This window comes from Emys orbicularis, chromosome 6 (genome assembly GCF_028017835.1).
Source record: "Emys orbicularis isolate rEmyOrb1 chromosome 6, rEmyOrb1.hap1, whole genome shotgun sequence".
NCBI lineage: Eukaryota > Metazoa > Chordata > Testudines > Emydidae > Emys > Emys orbicularis.
The window spans coordinates 106,647,025-106,674,359 of NC_088688.1; the positions used below are offsets into that span (position 1 = coordinate 106,647,025).

Consider the following 27,335-nt stretch of genomic DNA (forward strand, 5'->3'; position numbering starts at 1 on the left):
TTTCAATTAATTGTATAGATCATAATATGGTCTAGTGTAAAGATGTATTTAGCATAATATGGTCTGTGCAACTGTGAGATGCTCATGTTACTCAGTAGTTAGGAAGCAATGAGAGAGTTGTGCAGGTCATTCCAAATGAGTGCCAAGAAAGAAGTTATACCACAACATCATGTCTTCTGTACATGACATATAATTAACAAATATTTCTTTACACTTTTTAAAATAGCAAGTGGCATTTAAAATTTAAAAAACCCCATCTCAAACTTAACCACAGCATTCACAACCATGCAATCAATTTAGCTGCATGAGAGAATGTCCATATCTCCCAAAGTCCGCACTGAATGACGTGCACATTGTGTGGGACAAGCCCACTTCATTTACTGTGGATACTGTATTGTGTATGGAACCATTGCCTTACTAATCACGTCTTGCTTATAAATGACTGGAATGTGTATTTAGCATACACACAGTACTAGAAGATTCTATGCATGCACTTAAGGTTCTAAAATATACATATATATTATTTGAGGAATAGCAAGTGATCATGCAATTAAAGAGGATATTGTAATATACATGGATTGGTGAACAGAGTTAAGATTATATGAACATTATCTTTGGCATTCACAATAATTTGGGGAAACAATATACAGTAACTCCTTGCTTAATGTTGTAGTTATGATCCTGAAAAATGTAACTTTAAGCGAAATGATGTAAAGCGAATCCAATTTCCCCATAAGAATTAATGTAAATAGGGGGGGATTAGGTTCCAGGGAAATCTTTTTCACCAGACAAAAGACTGTGAATATATATACACACACACACACACACAGAGTATAAGTTTTAAACAAACAATTTAATACTGTACACAGCAATGATGATTGTGAAGCTTGGTTGAGGTGATGAAGTCAGAGGGTGGAAGAGGGTGGGATATTTCCCAGGGAATGCCTTACTGCTAAATGATGAACTAGCACTCGGCTGAGCCCTCAAGGGTTAACACATTGTTGTTAATGTAGCCTCACACTCTACAAGGCAGCACAAATGGAGGGAGGGGAGACAACATGGCAGAGAGAGATAGAGACATAAACCCGTGTGTATGTGTGTGAGAGAGATGTGCATTGCCCCTTTAAGTACACCGACCCCACTCTAAGTACATTGCCTTTTTAAGTAGATCAGCAAGTTGAGACAGCAGCTGCTACCAGCAAGCTCCCTCCATCCTGAGCCCTGGCATATCCCTCCCCACCCCCCACTCTATAGAGATGGGGGGGTAGAAGCAGGGGGGGAGGGGGACACCCTGACATTAGCCTCCCTCTCCCCCTCCCGCACAGCAAGCAGGAGGCTCCTGGAAGCAGCTCCAAGGCAGAAGGCAGGAGCAGCACAGGGCAGTGGGGGAAGGGACAGTGAACTGCCGGCAACTGATAGCCTGCTGGGCAGCTGCCGCACAGGGAACTTAGGGGAGCTGATGGGGGGCTGCCATTCCACCCTGGTTCCAAGCCCTCACCAGCTAGCTGCAACGGGCTGCTCTTTCTGCAAGCAGTTGACAAAGCAGGTGGCTGCCAAATGACATTATAAGAGAGCATTGCGCAACTTTAAACGAGCATGTTCTCTAATTGATCAGCAACGTAACAACGAACCAACGTTAACCGGGACGACTTTAAGTGAGAAGTTACTGTACTTAGGTCTTAATTTACCAAGAGGAAAGCACATGTCAGAGGTGTTCTCATTTAGGAGTATAATCCCTGTTAAAAGCAGAGAGACATACAGAAGATTGTAACAGAAGTTATCAGTTTATCATTTGTGTTGTTTCATGTTTTCTTCTTCTTTCTTTAATAATAAAATAGCCAGGGTTAATAATTGTGTTTATTTTTGCTTGGTCTTGATGACGATGTCCTCTAAGGCATGTAAAAGTACCCTAAACAGTGACTAAACAGTGGGAGCCACACTTCCATGTTGGCAGTAAAGAGACACTGTTAGTAAGAGCTGGCCGACCATTTCCTGTTTCTCCAAACTAAATATTTTAAGTAACTTTTACAACAAAATTACTTGGCATCCAACAACTTAAAATTACCCCTTTCACCCCCATCAGGTTCAGGCAAAGAATACATAAGTAAAATCTGGCAGCACAGCAGGCTGAGCCCAATGGCATAGGAGAGATCTATGATGCCCTAATATAGTCTATACATAAAGACAGGGAGAGCCCTCAGAATGAACTTTGCACTTCAACCCTGATAACAGCAAGATTGACCATGAGAAATTAATCTCACATTCAAGGGTGATCTGCATCTAGAAGATGCCAAAGCTGCAAGGGGTGAGGAAGCTGCACAGAAGAGAGAGAAAAAAGAACACCCATAGACACACAATTAATTAGGGTTGTACAAAATCCTCTGTTTGAATCTATACAGGTTCCAAATGTGCTTTATGACACCTTTCCAAACATCTCCAATTCGGACTGCTGCTGGGGACCAAACCAGCTCCAGATCTGCTCTAACTTGAGCCAGTGGTTAGACAATTACAAGGAGCTGCTGGGCAAGCTCACCAGCTAGGCAAGCACTGTCCCTTCCATGCCCCAGCCCCCCACTGGGGTGGGGAGCATAGAACTGTCTACGACACGAATCCTCAGAAGCTCTAAGTCTCCTTAGTGCTGCTGCACAGACAGACTTCCAGACTCATCTTGGTGCAAACTCCTCCCTGAATTCATGCCTACTGTGAGTCTTCACATTTGAATGAGAATAGAAAGATTATTTGCATCAGCTGTGCTCCCTCTTCCCTTGATGCCATACAGCCTTCAGATCTTCCAAGCCCAGACAGTCAGCAACACCCTTTTCCATTTGCTTCCTCAATGCAGATTTTAGACCAGACCTTATGACAGATCTGAGCAACTTCCCTCAACGCCGCTGCGTGCAGAGGCTGATAAGGTAGCCGCTGGTGCTGAGGCAATCAGCTGGGACCAGGGGCGGCTCCAGGCACCAGAGCAGCAAGCGCGTGCCTGGGGCGGCAAGCCACAGGGGGCGGCCTGCCAGTCGCCGTGAGGGCAGTCAGGGAGCCTTCGGCGGCATGCCTGTGGGAGGTCCGCCGGTCCCTTGGTTTCGGCGGCAATTCGGCGGCAGGTACGCCGAAGGTGCAGGACCGGCGGACCTCCCGCAGGCATGCTGCCGAAAGCCGCCTGACTGCCGTGCTTGGGGCAGCAAAATACATAGAGCCGCCACTGGCAGGAACTGCCTAGGACAGGCCTGAACTTCTTAAATCTTGTCAATTTAAGTCCACCATCAGGAAACTGAAACTAGGGTTACCATATTTCAACAATCAAAAAAGAGGACGGGAGGAGCCCTGCCCTAGCCCCGCCCCCATCCTGCCCTAGCCCCGCCCCTGCCCCTTCCACTCCCTCCCACTTCCCGCCCCCTCAGAACCCTCAACCCTCCCCCCCACTCCTTGTCCCCTGACTGCCCCCTCCTGGGACCCCTGCCCCTAACTGCCCCCCAGGACTCCACCCCCTACCTAAGCCTCCCTGCTCCTTGTCCCCTGACTTCCCCCGATCCTAACTGGCCCCCTAGGACCCTACCCCCTACCTGTCCCCTGACTGCCCCAACCCTTATCCACACCCCCACCCCCAGACAGACACCAGGGACTCCCACACCCCATCCAGCCACTCCCCACCCCCTGACAGCCCCCCCCCAGAACTCCTGACCCATCTAAACCCCTCTGCTCCCTGTCCCCTGACTGCCCCCTCCTGGGACCCCTGCTCCTAACTGCCCTCCAGAACCCCACCCCCTACCTAAGCCTCCCTGTGCCTTGTCCCCTAACTATCCCCTCCTGAGACCCCCCCTATCTGTACTCTGCCCAAAACCTTACACCCCCAACCCCCAGACAGCCCCCCCGAACTCCTGACCCATCCAACCCTGCTCCCTGTCTCTTGACTACCCCCTCCAGAACCTCCCTGCCGCTTCTCTGACCCCCTGTCCCCCTTACCCTGCCGCTCAGAACAGAGTGCTGCAGAGCGGCGCGCTCCACAGCAGGGGGAGGAGCTCCAGACTGCCGGAGGCCCGAGGCGAACGGCCGGCCGGCGATCTGCGAATGCAGGGAGGAGGAGGGAGGGAGAGAGAGGAGGGGAGTGAGCTCAGCTGCAGGGGAGAGGAGGGGGAAGTGGAGGAGGGGCTCTCTGGCTGCCGAAGCCCCGTGCGAGTGGCACGATCCGGCCGGCTGCCCTGTCAGCCACGCGCGCTCTGCAGGGGGGGAAATCCGGACATTTACAAATTCCCCCCGGACGCTATTTTTAACTCAGAAAAGCCGGACATGTCCGGCAGAATCCGGACGAATGGTAACCCTACTGAAACAAAACTACAAGATAAACAACAGGTAAAGGGAGCTAATCAGATTGGAACCGGTGTTGGGAATGGAGCCAGCCAAGCTACACAGTGGAACGGAGCCTAATAAAATAAACAAACAAACTACACTAAAATGCAAGAAATACTAACTTGAGAAAATGGTGCCACACAATAGGGAGAAAGAGGAAGATGTTTCTGATCTCACTGCTACAGTTATTTGGGTATTTATTATCACAATGGTATCTGAGTGCACAGTTCCTTACATAACCACTCACCAAACGAAGGAGTATGCACACAACTCCAAGAGGGGCTGGTTTCTGGAGATTTTTTACTTGGCGTAGAGGGTGCACGCACATCCCCTGAAGTAGGGGCCACACTGACAATACTCAGAGGAGAATTATAGTAATTTGATATCTTTGATATCTGTTAAAATAACACCATAATTTCCAAAATAACATCTGAAACCAATAACTAACTTCTTAACTGAAAACATGTTAAAAATTGCTGTATATTATGCCGATTAAGAGGCTCTTTTTATGTTATTGCCATGCACAAACTACTCTTCCAAACACATATATAGTCACAATACAATATTAAAGCAAATCTTATAAGTTATTTAAACAACATGAACTGCTGGATAAACAGTAGTTATGTGATGAGACACGGCTCATATAAAACTGATGGATTTTTTTAAAAGCTAGGCAAAGTCATAGGATTAATTGTCAGAGTGAAAGAGTACAATACTGTGCTTAACTAGAATTACAGTGCACACTACCCCACAAAAAATCCATGCTCTGTTGGATAAGATGTTAATTTGATCCAGACCCTCTTTAGCAAACACTAACCATTGTGCCAAAGCTATGCTGTAGTTGTGGGCTGTGTACTATAATATGTCCCCTATGAACAGATTTCAATGACCTTGGGCTGGAAATGAACCCATGTCTGGAGAAAATAATGGCTAACGCATTAACTAATTTCACAGTCCTCCACACAAGGATATTTCCTTACTTAAGGCAAACTACACAAAAATCTTCAGACTTCCAAAAGAATGAAGACAGTCAAGCTCTGGAATTGGTTATTTAGATAAGTCTAAACTGAAAACACTTAAGCACATGGATATGACATTCTGCAATGTCTTATCTTTAGTTTGTCAAGGTTTTTAAATCCCTCTTGAGCTGGAGTACCATTTTTAGCTTGGCTAGGTCAGAATGACACTGAACAATATGAATGATGACACACTAGACAGCTATATGGACAGAGTTGTCATCAGCAAACCAGCTGTGCTAACACCTGTATGTCCTGCACAACTGATCTTTAGGAACAAGGATCAAGAAAGACAGATTAGTGTGGGGGGGAAACAAAAGCTATTTACAAAATGTTAAAATTAAGGGGGAGAGGTGTTAATTTGAAGGAAGGGGAAAGAGAAGAAAATAATATTTTTGTATTTAATATGATCAGATACAAAATATGATAGCTTGTTTCTTACTATAATTCCTTTCAAAAGCTATTTGGAAGCTTTAAAATTTAATCAATTTCCTTTGCAATTTGTTTGTTCCACATGCACATGCACACTTATTTGCATAAGGTGTCAGATTAACATTACTGGAGACTGAAGTAAAGAACAGACACTGCACCCACAGCAGCAGTTCCTGTTTCCCCACATTTTCCTGCCAGTGTCTCTCAACCCTGTCCAGAAATAACTACCTTCGGGGGGGGTGAAGTTAATTAAGGCAAAAATTTTGAAACTTGAATTCCTAAAATTAGACACCTAAAATCAATACTTAGACTTCTAAATAATGTGGCTGATTTCCAAATGTGCTAAGCACCATGGATTTCATTTAAGTCAGAGGGAGATGGTGTGCTCAAGCTCTTCTGAACATCAGGCCACTTTTATTTAGAAGCCAAATATAGATTAGGGAGCCTAGCTGTAGGCACTCAAGTTTGGAAATTTTGGCCTTTGCTTTCTGGCCCAATCAATCTTTGGTTTAACTGTTGAGATTGACTGCACCGCATCTGAAGTGGGGCAAACGTTGGCTGGGCTTGCCGAAGGACTGGGGGAATGAGGTCAGAGACTGCTGCAAAAGGTGAACACTGGTCAGCTTTGCGGCACTAACTCACCCCCCCAGTAATGTGAGGTCTGAAGGCTATAAAGGTGCAAGCCCTGGGCATGGGAAGCCCCTTTGTTCCATGCATAGCAGGCGCCTTGTCTCATTTCCAGTTTGCCAGATTTTGTGAGCTTGCACCAGGAGCTAGCAACGAACCCGAGCAGATGCCACTGGCTCTATGGAACCTCGGCATATGATGTAGTCGGTGGCATGGAGATTCTTGGCTCCGGGCACACAGCTGAGCTATGCAAGAAGTTGTTTTTTAATGAGTCCTTTCAATTTAAGGATCCAGAGAGCTGGTCAGCTATACTGCCCATTGCGGAGGGTGGCTGTTGCGTTACCTGGTCGAGGACAACCCAGCTGCTGGTGCCCCTTGACGATCCTGGCATGGTACAAGGGACAATGGGATCTTTCTGGAGAATGGGGCTTCACCTATTGGGGCTGCTATACAAGAGGCCATTGGGAGATATCTGGGAACCCAACTGGGTGGGTGGGGAGGCAGCCAAGCAAATTGCTGGCGCCTCCTTGTGGCAGATGTCCAGTGCAGGTACTCCATAGGGAAGGCATCCAGTGACCAGATAAATGGCCTGGTAAGGACTTAAAAGGAGGTGCTGGATAAAGGAACAGAATGAGGGAGGGGGGTTGGGGACTCCTATGATTGGTACAGCAGGGAGCCAACCCCACCCCCCGTTCTCATAGCCCACCTTAACCCTCCTACGAGGGGAATGGATAATAAGGTCCAAGCCATGGGTTGGCTGGGGGGACCTGGATGGAAAATGAAGGGGGGCTGGTGAAAGCCCCAGGTAATGATTTGAATAAACGTGGATTTGCCTGCACTGTACACTTTATCTGCCAGGTAGTCCCAGATATCTATATAATAAAATTGTGGCCTGATTAAAATCCATATCAAGTGTCTCCTGTCCTTCTTTCGGTATACCCAGACAATGCCAGTGAGTGTCACTTGCAATGGGTGTTAGAGAAATGGACACTGGAAGCTGGATTGAAACCTTGCTGTAAACTAATTTCTTACAGGCCATAAAACAACCGCCATAAAGTAAATGAATTTTTCACTATAGACTACACCTGAGGTAGCAGCCTAGCATTGAGGGTGCAAGACTTGCTATCACATTAGTAATTCTTAAAGCTATCCACAGTCCCACCTCAACTCCTCCTATTCCATTGTTCTATATCAGTGGTTCCCAAACTTGTTCCGCCGCTTGTGTCGGGAAAGCCCCTGGCGGGCCAAGCCAGTCTGTTTACCTGCCGCGTCCGCAGGTTCGGCCAATCGCGGCTCCCAGTGGCCGCGGTTCGCTGCTCCAGGCCAATGGGAGCTGCTGGAAGCGGCACGGGCCTCGGGACGTACTGGCCGCCGCTTCCAGCAGCTCCCATTGGCCTGGAGCAGCGAACTGCGGCCACTGGGAGCCGCGATCGGCCGAACCTGCGGACGAGGCCGGTAAACAGACCGGCCTGGCCCGCCAGGGGCTTTCCCTGCACAAGCGGCGGAACAAGTTTGAGAACCACTGTTCTATATTCAAAAAAATAATTTAGCATTAAAACATATAGTAAAATCTCACCCCTACACACACATAGTTACATTGATTTTCTGAGGAGAAAAACAAAAAAGGGTTAATTCGAGCCTCCCAACTTTCACAGTGTCTCTTTTTTTAAAAAAATTATTACAACCGAAGGGTCAAAGCTTGTTCTCAGTTACACTCATGTGAAACAGCCCAGTAAACCAATATATTTGTTATTTAGTCTTCTCTATAAATTCTCATCTATAGACCTTTAATCTTTAGACAACAGTACACTTTTACACACTAAACCACAAATGTAAGGAATCAGAAGAAAAAATATCCTGTTAATATTTAAATTAAAATAATCTACTTTCCATATACACAAAGATACACCAGTTGTACAGAATAGCTGCTACATTTTAATTTTTTTTTACCATTTTTTCAGACAAATTGTATCCCCCAAACGCATTATAAAAATAAATAATACAGTTAAAGTTAAAATAAAAAACCAGCAAAGGGAAATTGAAATTAGGAGTAGAGGACCAGGTGAGGAGATACGTTTTCAAGAGACATTTGAAAAAAAGATAGTTGATGGGTATAGAGCAGGGAGTTCAAACACTGGTCCTTTGGTTCTTACATGTGGCACTTGAGCATGACTGTGTTAAGAAGAAATTTGTATGAATGTGATTATGAATTGAAAATGTAATGCAGAAAGGGATTTTGGGGTTGGAGGAGAATTGTTCCTGAGTGTTTCATTAGCACAGGGTGAAGCTGAATGCAGGTTAAGTTGAACAAACAGAACTTTATTAAACCTGTGAACTGCTCTGTATATATGAATGAGTTGCTTCCAGCCTAACTCCCCGTGTTCCCTTGTTCGCGCTGGTGACCCGTGTTTGATCTCTGAACTGTTCTCAACATGCCACTTTAGGAAGGGCAGCTGGGTTACTCTGTTAACAGGTGTTGGAACCTTGCTGGGAGATGCTAAATGATTTCTGCTAACTCACTGTGACAGGTGCAACTCATTAACCTATTAGGACTAAAGGAGTGGCTTCTCTGGGCAGAGAAACGTAGGGTCTGGGCTTGAGCAGGAGTTGTTTATTTTGTGTTAATTCATTAACAAAGATAAACATCAGGAAGAGGGCAAGTTTTTGAGCCAACGCTGCCAGTAGCAAGTGGTGTTGGATGAGGGTCAGAACACCACCAACTTACAAGGTGCATCTGGGTTAAAACAGTTAAGAGTATAAGGGGAGTGTTCACAATTTTATGGCCATGAATGGACTCATTGGGATGATTTGCCATGGCAGGATTGTGCACATGAAGAAGTGTGGAGAGCTGGGATTTAGGGAGGCCTCAGAGAAGGGAGCTACAACAGTCACGTTGAGAGGAAATGTGAAATCAAGGCTGAGGATTTCAGAAGAGTTGGAGCTCAGCTATTGCTTTGGCCGGTTATATGATTATAACTGGTAATTCACAAGTACTGTGTTTATAAAGCTAGTCAGTAAAAAGAACAGGTTTAGCATGTGTGGTAATGTGATAAACAAATATATTACTATTACTAGGAAATATATAAAGTATTAATGAAATATGGTTTGTCAACATAAATATAACATGCATAATTATGCTAACATATTTATGATGTTTGAGAATTTTTCAAGTTTTTATAATACAATTTTTAATATACTGTTAGATTTTTAAACAAACTTCTTAAAGAAGTTTTTGTCAAGAAAAGTATGAACAATTACATTGAAGAGAAGAGCGAGTGCTAAGTATAACCTATGAAAAACTCGATTATTATAGCGTACACTTCACTCTGGTATTTTAACTTTTACAACAATGAATTGAAGTTGAAATTAGAGTTCTAGGAGAATTTTGCTGATCAGTGCAGTTAAAGATTTTTCTTTAAAAACTATGCTAGTCCCTTTTTTTCTATAGTTTATTTATTTAAATGAAAAATGGGTTAATCAAGCCCTGGTATAGATGACCACTGTAAATACAGTTGTGGTTAATGCTATTTTGTTCCAAGTATGGACTGGCTTACAGTATTTCCAATCCCAAGCATTCAAAAATTATGAGTCAGGCCTCAAAGTCATGTGATTGGCTTAAAATCATGAGATTTTAAAAAATAGCTTCCTTTTATTTGCTTTCTGCTTTTCATATGTTTGGGGTACACTCAGGCCATGTTTTCAAACTTTTTTCCACATCCATGAGGGCTAAAAAAATTGCTTTTTTTTTTTAAAAAAAAGGAAACCCAAGATTATCATGTAACTCACTTGATTCCAGTCCACAAGTGGGAGTTTAATGAAAAACAGCAAATATCAGGAGTCACATGGTAAACTTATGACAGATGGCAACATTGACTTTAGTGTAAATTCTCTGGATCTTCCACTTTGTTGTGACACTCCAGTCAAAAAGAATCAGTCCTCATTATGGACACAAGAAAGGTTTTTTATGTAATTGAAAAAGTAAACGGTATAATATGTCATTAATATTTTAGATTAAACAATGATGGTTCTGCTCTAATTTTCCAATTGACTGTGCAAGACAGCTGCTATCCACTAGAAATAATAATAAACATTTCAACATATGAAACATAAAAGAACAGCTACCTCAGGCTCGCGGTGCCCTTGACAAATAATTAAAAATGCAAACCAACACAGACACAAACAGTAGCCAACCAACCATAATCCACATAAAGAAACCAGTCCACAAAACTGAAATTTACTCACCTCAGAGCTCATAAAACTCTAACCAATTTCCCTACCCTCCAAATAATTTGCCTTCCACTGGGAGGATGAACAGACAACTGCACTTCAGACCAAACACTAACCTAATAAAAGCAGCCTTATCCAGAGCCTCCAAAGATACCTCCTAACCTGAAGAAGGAGGCCAGGGGGCCTTTCTGATGATACAATTTTAGATTTTTTTTAAAAAAAGGTAGATTTATCTAGTAAATAAACCCCACCAATGCACATTTAAAAACTATAGTTCAGAAGGAACCAAAAATTCTGTATGAAGAATTTTCAAATGTGTTGACAGCAAAAATGACAAAGGTTCTTAACATCTAAATGAAGGATAGAGGAAGGTCCAGCTTATCTGTCCGGATATAAATTAATACTAAGAAACTAATATATTAGGATTTGTTGAAAGAAAGAAAGAAAGAAAGAAAGAAAGAACCTAAGTAATCATTCAGAGTATATCACTTCAACAGAGCCCCCTTCTCACTGTTATGTGGACTATGATACCATGAGTTCTGCAACCAACTTGATACACTTGGGTCTGATTTTCAGAAGTGCTGAGTATTCACAGCTGTAAATGGAGTCATATAGGAGCTACACTTTGAATATATAAAGTGCTGTATAATGCTAAGCACTGAAAAAATCAGGTCTTAGGTGTCTCAAATTGGGCATCCAAAATTAGTGGAAACTTTTAACCTTACTCTCTGTGCCTCAGCTCCCCATCCATAAAATGGGGATAATACTACTGCCCCCTCACCTCAGGGGAGCATTGTAATAATGAATTAATGTTTTTTTATATACTATTTTGGTGAGTGCCACAGAAAAGCCCATGAGGAAATTTATAATTCTATCTTCAGAGCAGGGACTGAATTTTGTGCAGAAAATAAGATACGGGGCCACACAGTGAACAATGAGGATAATGCATACTGATAGAGTCAGAAATCCTGTGAAAAATAAGGTGACAATGTAAACAAAGACTGTCATAATGTTTATACACAAGGGGGCCAAAATGCAACCTTAATTCTGTTGTTTTCTAACTTTTGAGTGCTTGACTTTCCAATCATAATAATGTTCTCTTAACATAGGGATCTGTGTGTATAATTAGTAGGGTTGCCAACTTTCTAAGTGCACAAAACCGAACACCCTTGCCCCGCACCCTTCCCCAAGGCTCCAGCCCTGCCCCACCCCCTGCTCACTCCATTCCCCCTCCTCTGTCGCTCACGCTTCCCCACCCTCACTTGCATGATCATTTTCACTGGGCTGGGGCAGGGGTTTGGGGTGAGGGAGGGGCTGAGGGCTCCAGCAGGGGGTGCAGGCTCCGGAGTGGGGCCAGAAATTAGGGGTTCAGGTTGCAGGAGGGGGCTCTGGGCTGGGGCAGGGGGTTGGGGGTGTGGTGGGGGTGATGGCTCTGGATGGGAGTGCGGGTTCCAGGCTGGGGCCGAACGGTGCAGAGTGCGGGAGGGGGTGCGGGGTGCAGGCTCCTGGAGGGAGTTTGGGTGTGGAAGGGAGCTCAGGCCTGGGGCAGGGGGTTCGGATGCAAGAGGAGGTTTGGAGTTCAGACTCCGGGCGGCGCTTACCTTGGGCAGCTCCCCGGAAGAGGCACCATATCCCTCAGCTCAGAGGCGGAGGCACGGCAAGGAGGCTCTGTGCGGTACATGTTGCCTCCGCCCACAGGCACCGCCCCTGCAGCTCCCATTGGCTATGGTTCCTGGCCAATGGGAGCTGCAGAGCTGGCACTTGGGGTGGGGGCAGCGCGTGGAGCCCCCAATGCCATGCCTCCACCTAGGAGCCGAGAGGGACATGTCGCCGCTTCTGGGGAGCCACATGGAGCCAGGTAGGGAGCCTGCCTTTTCCCTGCTGCACCACTGACCGAACTTTTAACGGCTCAGTCAGCAATGCTGACCGGAGCCACCAGGGTCCTTTTTTAACTGGGTGTTCTGGTCGAAAACCGGCACCGGGCAACCCTAATAATTAGGTATAAGTTCAATTAGTGCCTACAGAACTATTAAGAGTTCTCATTTGAGAAAAATAGGCTAGCTCATCCAGAAATTAGACTTACGAGTTCGACCCTTGTGAGTGATCAATTAGTGACAATTTGGAGCCTGAATACTGAACACTTGATGGCTGAACCATGCATGCTTAAATCAACATTACTGGCCTCAAGTCCACACCTACTCCACCTTGCAGAAAAGCTAGATGTCTGAGGCTTTGTCTACATTAAAGAGAAAAGTCGATCTAAGCTTTGCAATTTGAGTTACGTGAATAGCATAACTCAAATCGCTGTAGCTTAGATTTACTTACCACAGGATCCACGCTACGCAACGTTGATGGGAGTCGCTCTCCCGTCGACTCCCCTTACTCTTCTCGATCAGGTGGAGTACAGGAGTTGACAGGAGAGCGATTGGCGGTCGATTTAGCGGGTCTTCACTAGATCCACTAAATCGAGCGCCAATGCATTGATCGCCGCAGCATCCATCCTCAGGTAAGTGTAAACAAGCCCATAGATACATGGTTTTCTACAGATATGTCGTTCCAAGCATCAAAAAAAAAATTTTTTTTTTTGAACATGTAGATCTGTGTCTGTTGCATAGGTGGGTGTCTGGAAACAATTAGTATCTCCATGGCTCAGAAGGTCCTGCTTGATCAAGAGGTAAGGTAATGGTGTATTGAACAGAGAAACCAGGTCTGAAAACCTAGATCATTCCCTGTAGGAGAGATGGATGGAAATGTGTAGAGAAGAGAGACCACCTCTCCCTAGTGCTATTCCACATTTTTCCTCTACTTGTAGAAGAACGCCCTTTTGAGTGCCCTGATAATAGTAGGAATAAAAGGACTGCTTGCTTCTGTAGCTTGATTTGTATTCTATGTCTGCCTCATTTCTTCATCTGCAAAATGGGGATAAACATTTATACACTTCATGGGTATGCTGTACAGATAAATTCATTAATGTTTGTGAGGTGTTCAGACACCACAAGTGATGAGGGCTACTACATTTCACAGACTTCCAGAGATAGATCCAATACTTTGGCTTGGGTTTTCCGGATTTTCTAAATTATGAATTATTTACAACCATTACTATGATTTGCTGCTGTGACCAATACATCGTAAACTGGTAATGTTCTCACTCATTCTCAATCTTCATCAGGACACACATGATTTCTTTCTACTCTATCAGGCAGATGGCCCAGAAGGGGAAGAAACCTATTAAAAAATAAATAAAATTTTTAAAATGTGTGTACGTTGCTGCTTGGGGTTTACAATTTGTGACAAGGAAAACTAACATCATAATATAGTAGAAATATATCTGATTTTCACTGGGTCATAAGGAAAAACACCCACAAAATGTCAATGGCATTTGTAATTTTAAAAAATGAGATATACTTCATATATTCAGTCTTGCTGGTATTCAAGATGACACTGCAATGCAGCAAAATAATACAAACCAAAGGGTCAACTTTAGATTGCTATTCAATTTTAAAAATGGTTTAAAATCACTATGATGTTTTAGAGTGTGCATCAGAGTTTACCCATTTTTCTAATTCTATTTAATTATTACCAAGGATTAAAGTGGAGCATGAGAAGTCAAACGCTTTATGACCACTTGATATGGGCCCTTGTTGAATGACCTCTGCCTCACTCAGTGAATACACAGATCATTCAAGAGCAATTACACATAGTTTGGGATGATCAGTAGCATCCTAATTTACTTTAGCAAGCATAAAGAGTACTCAGGGGGAAGGGTTTGTAACAACTTTCATATTAAAAAAAATAAAAGGAACATACCTGTCAACAACAATATTACAACATTTGGCTTGCTGATCTGAATGCTTTCTGGAGGTGAAAGAAGTTGAAGGGGGAGATCTTTTGATACTTTAATTAGAATTATGAATACGTCTTTGTACAATTTTAACCACTCCCACCATCAGCCTTCCTGAAAATAAATAAATTCCAAAAGCTTGGTATGACTTGAAATACAAGTGCAACTGAGATGAAAGTGCTAAATACATCACCTTCTGTAGGGTGGCTTCCACAGATTTCATATGACTGGCAATTAATTCTTTATCTCTATTAAAGGAAGGAAAAATTAAGCCTTAGTAAAACAGAGGCTTTAGTAAAGACAGGCTACTTTTCTGCCAATCCAAATATCTTATCAACAATTTCATATTATACATTTTTTTAAACAATCCAGAAAGTATTATTCTTAGATTCCTCCCGACCTTTTAACCCCCAAAATAAAGTAATGGGGATTCTGGCTCATTGGAGACAAGGAGGTCTTTTGAGTGTCTAAACTCATGCAGTACCAGAAGTACATAGACTGGAGTTAGATGAGATCCTGTGAAGGCCAGCTTCAGCACTGATGCCACAGATACCGATCGCTCAATATGAGAATGTCCAGGGTCTAACTCTGTCGGTATCAATGCAGAGATAAGAGATGATAGTATAGGTACCAGGGATACAGCAGGGTCCAATGGCACAGACCAGTTTGAGGCAGAACCTTTACTACCAAAGTACCAAATCTTTTTTCAAAGTAAGGGTTGTAGAGGACATTTTAGATGCCCTGACAGTACTGGAGCCACTCAGAGCCTCAGTGGAACTCTGTCTTGGACCTGAGGTCTCCAGAGCCTTCTTCTGACTCAGTGACTGGGATTTCTTAGGAGATCTAGTACACCTACTTTTCTTGTTGGTACCCCAAGACTCAGAGTGTGATTCTCTCTTTACCACAGGCACTGATACAGATGCTGCCTCTCCTGAGGCCTTCAGTGACCAAGACCTGGAGGTGGATGGTGCAGCAGCACTTGTATCTCTCAAGACTCTTGGTGCCCGGGATCTTGAAGTGGACAGGGCATTAGCAGAACTCGACAGCTTGTTTACAGGGGGGTTCTCAGAGCCTGGGTCAGAAGCCAGTCTTAGGGCTTTCTCCATCATCAGTAATGCAAATTTGATCTCCTGTTTTTTCGAGATCTGCTTTTGAAGGAAGTGCAGCTCTTACACATACTGGGGACATGAGTGTCTCTTAAACAATGAAGATACTGAGAATGTCCACCAGTGATGGGTGTAGCTTCCCAACAGGAAAGACACCTTTTAAAGCCTCAGGATCCTGGCATACCCCAGAACAGAAGTCTAGAATAACCCCTCAATCGGTGAAAAATGAACAAGAAGGGAAAATAATGACCCCAACAAACTACTAATAAGCTAAACTAACTAACTACACTAGAAGCTAGGCTTGAGTAAGCGAGCATGCTCAACACTTTATCTCAGGCCAAACGCAGTAGAGAAGGAACTGAGGGTAGGTCGCCCACGCAGTTCTGTATATCCTCAATACAGGGCATGAGGGTGTATAGGGCATATTCACAGGCCAAATGGACATTGCTACTGAAAATCTCCAATCAGAGGTGCACATGCTCTGAAGCGAGCACCCATAGGGACACTACTTGAAGAAGAAGAAGATACATTCTCCAACTTGTAACAGGCAAACAAAAATGCTCATGCTATTACAGGACACAGATAGTGGAGCACTTGTCTGGGATTATTATATAAAATATACACTTAGTAGACTGAACTAAGAGTTTTCTTTTTAGAGGATATATCACTGAATTTCAAAGAGCGAGAGCACTGTACTTTTGTTTTCTACCACTGCTTTATCTAAGGCTAAAACCCTGCGCATGAAAGTAAGAATTGATCTTTTGTCTGTTTTAAGTGATCTCCCTAAGGTCCCAGTGCTCACTTTGCTGCCATGCGGAGGGCACTCTCTGCATCGTGGATGCTCTCTTCCAGTCGACGCTTGTCCTGCTCCAGCTGGGTAAGATGTCTATTGAGCTGACGCAGAGATTGATCTTTTCTTCTCAGCTCCATCTTTGCCTCGGAGAGACTCTGCCAGCAGACAGAAAGCAGAGTTACTTGTCAGCCCTGATAATTAACTTCAATTTACGCCATAGGCTATTAAACAAAGAGGAATACAGACTGACTGTGAAGTAGATTTGGGCCATTACAAACCAAGGTTTTACAATTTTTCTACCAAAAGTATTATTTATTTACTAACACTACAGAAATCTAATTTTTTTAGTGCATCATACATTTATAAATGTATTATAAACAGAGAAAATGATCTGCTGAATCGAAGACAGATGCTACAGGTACAATACTTAAAAATTATATTCTGGGCACATGAAAATATCAGGAATATCATATTTTTAAAAACCCCAAATAAATATTAAGTAAAAATACTTCATAATAAAACAATTTACAGATAAAAGAAAAAGAAAAATGCAAGGTACTGTTCGTTTAAATATTGAGGAATATTATCCAACCTTACAGAAATCAACAGAAAGGAGAGAGTCCAACATAAAAATAAAGAACCATCCAACAGTTTTTCTAGTGTGCAAAATCAGTGTTAACTACACTGCAAGTTATGTCTAACACATCACATTATAGTACATCAACTATTTTATGACTTTTCTGATCTCCAATATATTTTGCATGTTTCTGTTCCCTAATGTATACCCAACAATCTCTTACTTAGCATTAAAGCTTAGTGTTTAAAATTAATTCAGATTAATTCAATAGATGTCAAATAGCACTGTAAGCTGAACAATAAGAAACCTGACTAGCAAAACTGCAGTCAAGGTTTTTTCACTGTTTCTGCTATAATGTAATATAGTAATCATAACATCTTTCAATTCATTGCTCCAATTCTCCTTCTCCCTTTTGTTAGGAGGAATCTTTAATGTTACAAACAGGAGTGTTAGTAATATGTTTACATTTTGGTAATATGTTTTTCTGTATTTTTGCTTATGACCATCTATTTTGTCTCTTCAGTATGTAAAATATGATTTAAAAAGGAGTTGGCTATAAGTTTACTTTTATGTTAAATAGAAAAATGTACCATACAATTTTCAAAACAATGTAGTGGGATTTGGCTGTGCAGTTGCAGGGCTAAGTCCTTGCATGCTGGCTTTGCAAATTTAGGGGATATATTCTCAGATCTGGAGCCAGGAGTTTTTATATTTGTATAGTAAATTACATTTCTATAGTTACTTCTGTCTGAGGATTTCAATGTTCTAGAAACTTTAATGAGTTAAGGGTCTGCTTTTCAGAGTCACTGAGAACCCACAATTCCAGCTGAAGTCAGTGGGAACTGGGGACACTCAGCACCTCTGACAATCAGGCCCCAGACATGTTGGAAAGTAGGCAACTTCCATCTTACAAATGGGAAGCTGAGGATCAGAGAGGTTAAGGTTTTTGCCATAGGTGACATAGCAAATCTGTAGCAGAGCTGGGAGCAGAACCTAGATCTTCTGATGCCTGTAAATAGTAAGATTTTGCTTCTCCTAACAAAGAAAATCCGGTTAGTCAAATTGTTTGATCTTCAAGTTAGAAGAATATCTTCCTGAGCAATCAATCAATCAATCAATCAATAGACAGACAAATGTATTGCTCTAGAGTTCTATTTTTGAATTTCTGGAAGGTAATCAGACATTTAAAAAAGAAATGTTTTACATCTTTTGCCTCCATTGTGGACTAATCCCTTTTGAAATTAAAAAAGGAATCATGTATATTGGCCGAGATAGAGAGGCTTTAAAAATTGCTACTATACATGTATAATATTTATCTTTTGAATATAATTTTAAACTAAACATTTGATAATAATGATCCATACCGTGCAAATTTTTCAAAAGGGCTTCTGAGTGTATTTTGTAACTTCATCTTAAGAATGTTCTGTGTAGTTTATATTCTGTATCCATAATATTGAATGTGGAGTGCCATGAACATGCATTCATAGCATACTATGACTGTGTGTTAAGTATACACAAAAGTCTGGTAAACATTTACAGGGCACTGAGAATATAACCAATCTGAAGATATCTCAGGCTTGCTAAAAGTCAATAGCACTTATATCTTTCTAAATACAGCCAGACAAAATTATCCCAAAGAAAGGAAATTAAAGAATATAAAACTATATTGAAATGTCCATCTGCAAAAGAAATGAAATTCAGCATTTAAAACTAAAATGTCACACCAAATCCATTTAATTTTGTCAATGCCTAGGTACTGTAGAATCCTGCTACACTGTTTTATGAAACCTTCTCTCAAAGTCAGTACTACCAAGCCAATGCTTCAGTATTGAGCCAAAATGTATTGCATTGCCAGAGAAGCCCTCTTTTACATAAGATGTAGATTCCAAGCTCAGATCACTTGTGGTTATTAAAAATCCCAGGGAATTCTTTATAAAAGTAGGGAGACCCCCCCTAGGTCTTGGAGCCCAGGCTCCAACCTGAGTGGGAATGTCTACACTGCTATTTTTAGCCCAGTAGTTTGAGTTCGAGTCAAGTGACCTGGGCTCTGAGACTTGGTGCTGCAGGTTTTTCTTTCCAGTGGTGGCATACCCTCAGCCCCCTACAGGGCTTGTTAGGCATGTTTTCCACAGGAGGGCTCAACCTCTGTGAGGGGGTGGAGAGAAGGACCAAAAGCCTCAGAGGCGTTTAATGACACTGACTGTCTTGTGACAATGTTAGATGGTTATGGGGGAAGCAGAGAACGATACTGTTGGGGAGCAGTCTGACTCCCCAGAGTTCAGAGGTTAGGGTGTTTTAGGTAAGATAGGCTTCAGTCTTTAGGTAAGATATATGCACATAGACTGTTTTATTGTTTTAAAAATCCTTCTGTCTTGTTATGCTGGGCTCCTACTGTTAAGATTAAATAATATTTTGTTTTTAAAAGGCTGTTTTGGGTAAATGTATTCACTGCTGGTCACAGCTCCCAAAGGGAAGAACTGCAAGTAGCCAAACCCAGTTAAACCTGCTGAGTAATCACAGCTGGTACACAGGGTACCGTAACCTCGGGTCCAGTCTAAGAGTGGAGAATGGCAGGATTCTTACTGGGAGAGGTGAAGGCTCAAGGGGTGCACTCAGAAAAGACCATAAGAGGGACCAAGGTGGAGCTGGCCCTGACCTGTGACAGGTGTTACCATCATGTACAATCTTTGCTAGCTGGTGCCAATGTGAAAATAGAACATGGCAAAATGAAAGCTCTTAATGCTCTGATGCTATATTATTTTGAACGGTTGGGGGAACAATTTTCAGAGGTCTTCAAACATTCACCAATTGTATTTGCCACAAAAGCTCCCATGCTTAGGCACAATGGGTGATTTAAAGACAAAAGTTTCAGCCTTATGTTTGAAATTCCTTGCCATTGTGGGTTAAAGACAAACCTTTTAAACTGTTTGAACACTGCTTTAAAGGAAGGGCTGCTAAGCCTTTTTCCCCCCTTTCTTCAGATTGATCTAATTAAAACCCTTGATAAACTTTATGGACTCTAATATTTCTAGCTGAGTGACTGAAACCAAGAGGGTGTGCCTCAAGGCAGCAAGGCAACAATGATAAGCAGCAGGTTAGCCACTAATTTCTCAACCAGGGTAGATTGTGAAAGTGTGATGTTCAGATATCCAAGAAACTGTTCAGGAGAGAATAGGATAAATCAAGTTTAATAACTCTGCTCCTAATTGTTCCCCCAATGCTCAACTCTAATTACTTGGAGAACTCTCCTGACTGTCACCTGATATTAAGTTGTTGGAGGCTGAGTGTGGAACAGTGAGATAATCAATAAACATTTAGTGGGGAGAAGAATGAAGATCCCGTTAAGCAGTGGGAACCTGCAGCACCCAAAGCCCTTCTGCTCATGAGAAAACCTATGGGACAGCCATAGTGATTGCAAAGCAATAATCCAAGCACTGTTTCTAGGCCTTGAGGCCTTTAGGCAACAGTACATTTGAGAAAAGAAGGTTAACACGGTCACCCTAATTACAGCCCACTTTCACATATTTCATATATAAGCTAAGACAAGCCAATTAGGTAGAAAGGAAGATAAGGGAAGTTTTATTTGTATACTAATTAAACCCCTGATGAAATTAAAGGAAAAACATACAGCTCTGTAATTGTGTCTGAGAAAGGTCACTTCAGGTTCAGTTATCAGAAAAGCACAGCCTTGAGATATTTCACTTAATCCACACTATAGCCCTTATTTTGTTCCCTGGGTCTTAATGTTTACAAAAATAAGAAAATTTCCAAGCCTGATAGTGCATTTATCTTGAAAGGTTGCTGTGGACAATTTCAATTTTTAGAAAGTTAAGGCTAAATATGATAAAAAGAAAGTAAGATTTAAAAAAAAAAAAAATTATGCCTGCACATAGTTTTACAAAGATGCTGAGTTTTCAGTTTCAAGAACAAAGGAACACACCAACTTTTAAAAACTGAACTCCATTTTGTTTACATTTAATAAGCAGTCATTTGATCTAATTAGTTTAGATGTTTAGGTATTCTTATGCTCATTCACCAGACAATCATGTTCATTCATCTGTAGCCCACCAAAAATCTCATACATAAACTGAGTTTCCATCAGATTCCTCAGAGGAAGGTACTTGAATCTAGCTGTTTTTTCCCCTAAGCTGAGCATGAACAGTAATTTGCTGGTGGAAACAGCAAAGTAACTAATAGCATAGGAGAAAAATCTCTTGGGCAGCACGTAGGCTGAGTTAGAAGATCCGTGCATAATTTTATTCCTACACAGCTTAGGTTCTTTGTAGTTAGAAAACTTTTTTATAAGAAGTTGTTAACAGAAATCAAAGTTTAACTCTGCTATCCTACATGTGGGAAAGCACTTTATTCAACGTCAAAGTAAGCACCTTAACCACCAGGCTATAGAGTCATTCTCTCTTTTGCTCTCTGGTCCAATCAATATTTAATTATTCAAACAAACAACAGGAGCTCCAACAAGAGAGTGTGAGAGAGGCCCAGAATAGCCAATAGCCAGGGCCTCCTGGCACAGGTCTGAAGATTTACATCAACAAGCAGGGAGGGGCTCAAACATTGATGCAATGTTGTCACTTTGCCTGAGATCTGGGGAAGGAACACCTGGCAAGTCAAGTGTACCGTACTGAGTTCCCTGACGTTTATATGCAGGGAGAGTTCTTCCTGGGACCAGAGGTCCTGAGTCTGTTGAAGGTGGCTCCCCACCCCGCCCAGATCTGACTCATCCAAGACTAAGATTACCAATGGATGAGGGGCAGCAAAGGGCACCCCTTTCATTACGGATCCTGGGTCTCTCCACCAGGTCAGCAAAGCGAGGACCAGAGGTGGAATCGTGAGTGTTGAGTTCAAATTGTGTCTGCTTGGGGAGTAGACTGACACCAGCCACACCTGTAGGGGTCTGAGACGTAGCCTTGCAAACAGCCCTATGTACATGTACCATGTGACCCAACATTTTGAGGCAGACCCGAGCAGTTGTTAGTGGATGGGTTGTGATCCTGGAGATCAGATCCGACATAGCTCGGAATCTGGTCTCCAGTAGGTAGGCCCTGGCCTGAGAGGAGTCGAGCACTGCCCCCAATGAACTCTATCTTCTGAACCTGGACCAGAGTTGACTTCTTCACATTTATCAACAGACCAAGTGCCTGAAAGGTTGGAGGGAGGGATAGCTCAGTGGTTTGAGCATTGGCCTACTAAACCCAGGGTTGTGAGTTCAATTCTTGAGGGGGCCACTTAGGGATCTGGGGCAAAATCAGTACTTGGTCCCGCTAGTGAAGGCAGGGGGCTAGACTCAATGACCTTTCAAGGTCCCTTCCAGTTCTAGGAGATGGGATATCTCCATTAATTTAAAATTTACTGTACTAATGCTGTGCTGGACCTGAGCCTGCGAGCAACCTTTGATCAGCCCATGGGGCTGCCGACAGGCCGAAGGGAAGTGCAGTGAATTGGTAGTGGCATTGACCCACCACAAACCTGAGAAATCTCCTGTGATTGCAGAAGATGGAGATGTGGAAATAAGTGTCCTTTAAATTGAGGGCGGCATATCAGTCTCCTGGATCTGGGAAGGGAATAATGGAGGCCAGGGAGACCATGCAGAACCTCAAGTTTCTATAGATATTTGTTTAGGCGATGCAGGTCCAGGATGGGCTGTCGACCCCCCCTTGGCCTTCAGGATTAGGAAATATTGAGAGTAAAACCCATTCCCTCTCAAGTCTTGAGGAACCTCCTCTATGGCCCCCACCCAGAGGAAGGCTTGCACCTCCTGGACGAGAAGCTGCTTGTGAGAAGGGTCCCTGAAGATGAATGGAGGATGGGGGTGAGAGCAAAGGGTCGACGAAAATTGGAGGGTGTAACCGACTGTTATAGGGCTGAGTACCCACCAGTCCGATGGTATATATGGCCATGCTGAGCTGAAGGGCAACAGGTGGTCCAAAACAAAAGGCGGGGGGTGGATCTGGCATTGAGACTGATATTCCGTCCTCAGGCATATCCTCAAAAGGCCTGCCTGACCCTGCTGGGATATCTATGTGAGCCCAACTGGGAGGCTGAGGTAGAAGGTAGGTCAGGGATAGGCAACCTATGGCACGCATGCCGAAGGTGGCACGCAAGCTGATTTTCAGTGGCACTCACACTGCCCGGGTCCTGGCCACCAGTCCGGGGGGCTCTGCATTTTAATTTAATTTTAAATGAAGCTTCTTAAACATTTTAAAAGCCTTATTTACTTTACATACAATAGTTTAGTTATATATTATAGACTTATAGAAAGAGACCTTCTAAAAACATTAAAATGTATTACTGGCACACGAAACCTTAAATTAGAGTGAATGAATGAAGACTCAGCACACCACTTCTGAAAGGTTGCCGACCCGAGGTAGGGGTTAGCACTGCTTATAAGCCTTTCCCTTTCTCTTGTAGGGCTCCTGCCTGGGAGGTGCAGTGAACCTGGGAGGCTGCTGGGGCCTAAAATGATTCCTTGAGGCAGGAGGTGTATAAAGGCCTGAGGAGTGAAGGGTGGCCCTCGAGTCCTTGAGGCCATGAAGCCTGGAGAACAGCAAGGTACCCTCGAAGGAGAGGTCCTGGACGGACTGCTGCACTTCGTGAGGGAGGCCCGATAACTGGAGCCACGCATAGCGCCTCATGGTGACTGCTGGTGCCATAGTCCTGGCTGCTGAGTCAGCCGTATCCAGGGCTGCCTGGAGGGAGGTCCTGGCCACTGCCTTGCCCTCCTCTAGGATGGCTGTGAATTCCTGCCTCGACTCCTGCGGCAGGGAATCCTTAAATTTAGACAATGAATCCCACAGATTAAAATCATACCTTCCCAGCAGAGCATGGTAATCTTGAGGTGAGGGGCAGAGAAGGAGGAGTCTGCCATATACTTCTTCCTTAGCACTGGGGATGGAGAACGGTGTTGAGCAGAGCATGGTACCAGTGGAACACTTTGCATGGAAGCCAAAGCGCTTGGCACCAAGATTGGTCTGAGGGCTGCTTCCATGAGTAAGGCCTCCAGATGAATGTCTCTCTCCTTTTGAGTGCGCGGTTTGAAGTGCCGCAGATCTGGCACGTCTCTTTAACGTGAGTTTCCCTGAGGCACTTATATAGCTAGAGTACAGGTCACTCACTGGCATTGGCTTTCTGCAGGAGGTACACAGCTTGAAGCCCACGGACTGGGGCATGCCCAGCCCCTGGGATGAAAGTCCCTTGATGACAGGGACACCTATTTACACTACTATATACACTAACATTAAGAACTATATACATTAACTATACAATATATGACAGAAAAGTCCAAACTGGGAAAGAAGCTTTGCAAGAGCAAGAAGGATTGTTCCAGGCAACCATCATGGGCGGTAAGAGGGAACTAAGAGGGAGCGGGGCCGGCAGCACCCCTTATACCAGTGCATATATATGCGGCTCCCCTGGGCACTAGAACAAGTCCTACAGATATCACTGAGGGGGAAAATCTCTGGCAACTATGCACATGGTGTGCACACACCTAGCATGGAATGGACATGAGCAAGCACTCCAAAAAGAAAAGAGAATTGCATCGTTCTGGGGTGTATTAGTCACTGTGTCATATGCAAGACACAGGGGGTAGTTGTTCTACACTATTCAGTACTGGTGAGGCCTCAGCTAGAGTATTATGTCCAGTTTTGGGTGCCACTCTTTAAGAAAGATGTTGACAAATTGGAGAGTCCAAAGGAGAGCAACAAAAATGATAAAAGGTTTAGCAAATGTAACCTATGATGAAAGGTTAAAAAAACTGGGCATGTATAGTTTTGAGAAAAGAATACTCAGAGAAGACCTGGTAACAGTCTTTAAATATGTTAAGGGCTTTTATAAAGAGGACAGTGATCAGTTTGTTCTGCATGTCGGGCCAAGTACAAGAAGTAACCAGCTTAATCTGAAGGGAGATTTAGGTTAGATATGAGAAAACACTAACTATAAGGATAGGTAAGGACTGGAATAGGTTACCAAAAGAGGTTGTGAAATCCCCATCATTGGAGGTTTTTATGAACAGATTAGACAAACATCTGTCAGGAATGGTCTAGTCTACTTGGTCCTGCCTCTTCTACATTTCAAAAGTGAACTTCATTTCCCATGTCTTAACCTACTTCCCAGCAGGAAATCTAGTCTGATTAAAATAACAGCAAAATGTCTGCATTATGGCCATCTTTTAATGAGCAAAAATTGGGTTAAGCTCAAATGAGTTAGCTTTACATGATTGAAAAACATTCTAAATGTTCCTTAAGACACAGACTAACATGTTTAAGGGCAAGTTAGCTGGCAGTATTGTAGCACTGAAATGGATTTTTCAATCATGTTGAGCTAACTCAATTTTTGACGGTCAAGAATAGCCTTATTGAGTGAGATTCCAGTCCTACACAGTTATAAATGAGTGAGCAGTATGTCTTGAAATTGTTCTGAAAAATCATTTTGTTATTATATACATAATGTGTAAAATACACACATCCACAGTACCCTAAAAAGTTATTTGTCTTTGGTAAGTAGATAACATTAGGTTAGTATTCATAACCTAGGGAAACTTGAGGAATATTAAATACTAATTAGAGATAATATCACAGTAATATAAACTAGTCAAAGGCAAATTTAGGAAGTTTTTAGGAGCAGTCACGGTGGTACGTACGTGTGTAAATACACACACAAACTACTGGAATAATATGATAAATGTCATAGCTATATTATCGGTTTAGTTCACATTCACCTTTGACCTCTTCCCACTAATCCATTTCTCACGGTTTATTCTAACATTTGATTTAAGTGGGATGCAAACTGGTTGATGATGTTCTCCTTCCCTGGAAGATATGAAATCCTTTTGATTAATATTGGACTGGTCTAGCATTCTCAGTGACATCTCCAAGTCATAGGACAGACCAATTGTGACTCTTCACAGATGTTCTTCTGATGCACTTGAGTCACTTGTTGATTTGGTTGGGATACTTCTGAGATATGATGGCTCATTCCAGTAATTCTGAGTTAAGGGCAGGGGAATGGGGATAATCCAGCATGAAAGAAAAATACCAAATAAATTCTACCTATTACTTTGAAACATAGATTCATAGATTCTAGAACTGGAAGGGACCTTGAGAGGTCATCGAGTCCAGTCCCCTGCCCTCATGGCAGGACCAAATACTGTCTAGACCATCCCTGATAGACATTTATCTAACCTACTCTTAAATATCTCCAGAGATGGAGATTCCACAACCTCCCTAGGCAATTTATTCCACCCTGACAGTTAGGAACTTTTTCCTAATGTCCAACCTAAACCTCCCTTGCTGCAGTTTAAGCCCATTGCTTCTCGTTCTATCCTTAGAGGCTAAGGTGAACAAGTTTTCTCCCTCCTCCTTATGACACCCTTTTAGATACCTGAAAATTGCTATCATGTCCCCTCTCAGTCTTCTCTTTTCCAAACTAAACAAACCCAATTCTTTCAGCCTTCCTTCATAGGTCATGTTCTCAAGACCTTTAATCATTCTTGTTGCTCTTCTCTGGACCCTCTCCAATTTCTCCACATCTTTCTTGAAATGCGGTGCCCAGAACTGGACATGAAGTGGAAAAAGCAACAATTTTAGTCCTATCACTACTTCTTTAAAAGGAATACTAAATAAGTATTCCTTATAGTAAATACTAAATCCGTCTTTTATTTGAAGTCAGTGGGAGCTTGCCATATATTTCAATGGAAACAGGAGCAGGCCCTAAAATAGAATATTGGGTGTTTAGGGAATCAGTAGTAGAATAAGCAGGCTATTGCATAGAGTCTTTTCACCTTTAAGTCATTGGTTCAAATCTGTCAAGGTTGATAAAGTCCTCACTTAAAGTCCTTACAAAGTTTTTAAGGAGTTGTCTCAATAGAAATAATGAAGATCCAATTCCAACTTTGTATGCGTGTTAGCATTCTTGTGTTAAATAGATTGAGTCTGTCTCTTAAATAATACAGTAAAAGCTGTGTTATCCAGCACTTTATCAACCAGAAAGCTCTATTAACTGGCATTTCTGATATCTCCCAATACAAATCTTCAATCTAGTAACCAGGCCTAGTACAGTATACTGCCCAGGAGGTTATGCAATTGCACATTCTGCACGCCACTTCTATGCAAAAGAGGCAGAAGACAAGTAAGCAAACTGATATCAGGTATCTATGCAAAAAAAGCAACTTCCAGGGTGTGTCATAGGGTCATTACAGATTCAGCCCAATCTCCTATACCCTCAATGATAATTGATGTTGATAATGATGACCCTGAGGCACTGCAAGATCCTGAAGTGTCTTCTGAATCAACAAAGATTAAATTATGTTCAGTGTATTTTTAGTGATCTGGGTGTACGCCATGCACTGCCCATAGTG

At 42.8% G+C, this 27,335-nt stretch overlaps 1 protein-coding gene across 1 annotated transcript in view; it reads right to left on the reverse strand.

Moving 5' to 3' along the window:
* The window catches only part of CCDC171 (coiled-coil domain containing 171), a 224,415-nt gene that overhangs the window by 60,678 nt on the left and 136,402 nt on the right, over positions 1–27,335 (reverse strand). Inside the window, exons 23-24 of the mRNA XM_065406609.1 lie at positions 16,399–16,544; positions 14,684–14,738 (exon numbers count right to left, since the gene is read on the reverse strand). Of these exons, the coding sequence (XP_065262681.1) occupies positions 14,684–14,738; positions 16,399–16,544 (201 nt within the window). The remainder of the gene's footprint in view (positions 1–14,683; positions 14,739–16,398; positions 16,545–27,335) is intronic.